This window comes from Centruroides sculpturatus, unplaced genomic scaffold (assembly GCF_000671375.1).
Source record: "Centruroides sculpturatus isolate CEXI.00-Female unplaced genomic scaffold, Cexi_2.0 scaffold1152, whole genome shotgun sequence".
NCBI classification, from domain to species: Eukaryota; Metazoa; Arthropoda; class Arachnida; order Scorpiones; family Buthidae; genus Centruroides; species Centruroides sculpturatus.
In genome coordinates this window covers 184,882-188,334 of record NW_019385397.1, presented here as the reverse complement: position 1 = coordinate 188,334, position 3,453 = coordinate 184,882, and the positions used below count along the sequence as shown (strand labels likewise).

General features: G+C 27.8%; 1 protein-coding gene across 2 annotated transcripts; it reads left to right on the top strand.

The window, feature by feature from the left end:
- The first annotated feature begins 208 nt into the window (after window positions 1-208).
- On the top strand, window positions 209-3,059 carry LOC111638529. Of its 2 annotated transcripts, none has more exons than XM_023384244.1 (7): window positions 209-273; window positions 920-1,043; window positions 1,881-1,936; window positions 2,007-2,096; window positions 2,604-2,675; window positions 2,778-2,800; window positions 2,918-3,059. In XM_023384244.1, coding segments are annotated over exons 2-7 (333 nt in total). In that variant the 5' UTR covers window positions 209-273; window positions 920-952; the 3' UTR covers window positions 2,919-3,059. The 2 variants fall into 2 exon arrangements, with proteins under 2 accessions (XP_023240012.1, XP_023240013.1); XM_023384245.1 differs by lacking the exon at window positions 209-273 and adding an exon at window positions 419-437.
- Window positions 3,060-3,453: the final 394 nt, after the last annotated feature.

Here is a 3,453-nt window from a genome sequence, read left to right as displayed (position 1 = left end):
ATTCTCAAAAATTCAGTTGATGAGATGGAACTATATCCACGCTGATTATTGCTAAATTGGCTATTAGTTTATTTCGTATAAATTAACACACTTTATAGAAATAAATTAAAGAGTGCGTAGGAGAAAAGCCATTGCGACATACGAAACATACAAATGACATCATTACTTGCCATTTGAAAGTTTTTATTCACGTGACTTATTAGGTGTACATTTTTGTTAGAAAATGCAACGTTTTCTGTTTGTTTGACTAAAATTATTCTTGGCTTTTGAAAGGTAAGTTTACTCTCAATACCCCTATGTGTCTGTTTGTTTGTCCTGTCTGTCCAGGTGTGTGTGCATTTACATCAATTTATTTGATCTTCAATCACGAAATTTATTATTATCTGTTTCGAATTATTTATTTCTATCGTTTTTGTATACACCTTCACAATATTCTAGTAAATCATTGATATAATATTTTCTGCTTTATCGTATGAAAGATAACATTTCAGTTTTCGAGTGTTTTTTTAATTTATATACTTATTTTTTAATACGCTTAATTAATAAAGTTTTAATTTGGTGGGTTTACTGGAGTATAGTGTTTTGTATATATTGGCAATGTACCATTTAAACTCCTGTTAGCCCACCAAACTGTAACAAACATGGCTGAAGAGAGATAGATGGACTATCTAAAATCCATAATAAACCTGTGTTTACCCATCTCAGTGTGATAAGTCGTCCATAGAGCCAATACTCAGAGCTCTTAGATTTATAAGATAATATAAGAATATAAAGCTTATTATCAGTTTAAAATTAGTAGTTACTCATAATACTAGATTTTTTTTCTCCATAGCTATTGTATATGTGTTACTAGTTTAAAAATTTTTAGAGTATACACAATTATTTTTAACAATTAATAATAATTATACTCGTTTAATAGGCCTATTATAGGAAAAAAAATTAAGTCTTGACGATGAAAGGAATATTCTTGATTTTAACTTCGTGCTTAATGATTTCCATGGTGTGGAGCGATGAGAAATTTTGGTATATTGAGACATACTGTGGTAAGATACTATTTTTCTCTTACTTTAAAAGATAATAATAAGTTTAATTATTTATTAAATAATAAAAATTTTTTAAAAAAGATTATTTAACCAATGACAGAGTCGATGGAAACCACCAAATATTATTCTGACCGGTGGATTTTCCTGTGTTTTTTTTATGTTAGTAATAGCTAAATAAGCAAAATTTTCCCATAAATATCTTTCAAGGAGGTATCCTCCCTCTTCAAGTGACCCACGTTTTACGTTGATGTAACTAAATAAACGAAACTAAAATGAGAATCTCCTTTCATGTAACTTTTAATTAGTATTACTTACACAATAAGCATATACATAGTAACCATACGTGTAATAGGCTATATTTTGGTGATGAGGATACAATTTAAGTGACGCTCAATTCATTAAACAATATTAGTTGGTCTGCAATTTGAAAAAAATTTTAGACCTGTAAATTTCCACGTTTGTGTGTTGGTCTGTCCGTCCTTCTTGAATCTTCAAAAACAAAGTTACACAGGTAAATGTAAAGATGTATATATAAATATTTCGAAAATAGGCCCCGATTAATTATATAGAAACATCCTACAGTTAGTCACGTTATTTGAATACAACCATTTCCCCCTGAAAGAAGTTATATAGATGACTGGCACGATTCTATTGCTAACAGAAAATTTATTATGTACAGGAGCAATACACTACTAATTTGAGGCAAAGAGTATATATTTTAATTCAAATTAATTAATTTATTAGCTTTATAAATAAATTAAAAATACTGTTAAAAATTGCATCTTTGCATTGTGAAGATTCCACAATAAATATATGCTCGTTAACTGCATTTTATAGAATTTGCGGATCCTGAACCTTTTTACCGATGTTTTAAACTTATTGTTCAGGAAGATGTAAGTATATTGATTTATTTTACAAAAGTTTTAAAAATATTTGTAATAAATCGTTAATTATTACACTTAGCATGCCATTGAGCAATGTATTCTTCGAGTCTCTCCTGCACAAACACCAGAAGACATAAAACATTTTTTCTGCGAAGTTGCCAAAGAACAGGTATGAAACACTTGAATAAGAATTTACTGGGCTACAGTTTTTAAAAACATTGTACTCCTATAAATTTTCACTGTTTTCTGTCTGAATTTTTGTCTGTCCTTTGTTAATTTCGAGAAAATTGTTAGACAGATAAAGCTAAGACCACAAATGAAAAGTAGAGAAGGACGACACCCCGATTAAATGTATTCTACCGTTCCACGCAGATTATAAGTGATATTATTTTAATTTGAACAATATTCCCTTAGATACATGACTATCATCACACTATGGCTAATAGGAAAAGTGTGATGTACAGAGGCAAAACACCACTAATTTAAGGTGGAAAGCATACATTTTAAATTAAATAAATTAAAAGTATAATTAAAAATTGCAGCCTGGTATTGTGAAAAAAATCACAATAAATATTTGCTGGTTAACTTTATAATTAAGTAAATAATGAATAAATAGATATTATATGTAAAGTAGGAATACTTTTCTAAGTAATTTCTGTAATTATCCTTTATGTAGGAGCTGAAAAAATTTGATGAATGTATGCATGAAAATTATCTGTTTTCGGATGAAAATTACGTCGCATTTCACGTAAGTTTTTATTACACTAATTTGAAAATTTTATGAATAAAATGGAAAAAGTTTTTCAATATATTAATAAATAATTTTACAAATTTTATTTATACTTTCCAGTATTGCCTTGGAATCACACCATGGTAATGTCTATAACATTATTAAATATATTAAAAGTGTTGTTAATTTAATTATTTAGAATAATAATTAATAAAATTATAATTATATTTATGTACATTTTTTGTATATTTTTCTCACAGAGCACAGAAAAGATGTCTTCGATTTGCTTCAAGTTATTAACCTGTTATAAGCGAAATTTTGAATAAATTTGTAAAAATATATTCTTTTTTAAATTAAATTGTAATTAAAATATTCGAAAAAAATAAAACTGGATTCAAGCAATTTGATTTCTCTTTTATGAAAAATTCAGTTATGTATATTGAACGGTTTTAAATGCATTATTTTGATAGTAAATTAACTTCTTTTATTATTACACGAATCAAAACAATGCTCTTTTAAATACTTTATAAGATTCTAACTTCTGTAGCAATTTCATAAACAACATTTCGGGTTTCCTACTGTATGTAGAGTGGTGTGGGAGATGCTCTTGTATTAAACATTTATATAATGCATTTATACATAGACGTTAATATCTATATCTATAAATATATATAAATTAACATGTATGTCCCTATATTTCACTTTTTCCCCAAAACTACACATCGCACGTGAATGGTGTTTGTATGTAGTGGTAGCCCCAAGTCTCCATTCCTGCATAGGGGTGGTTGCGTCTCGA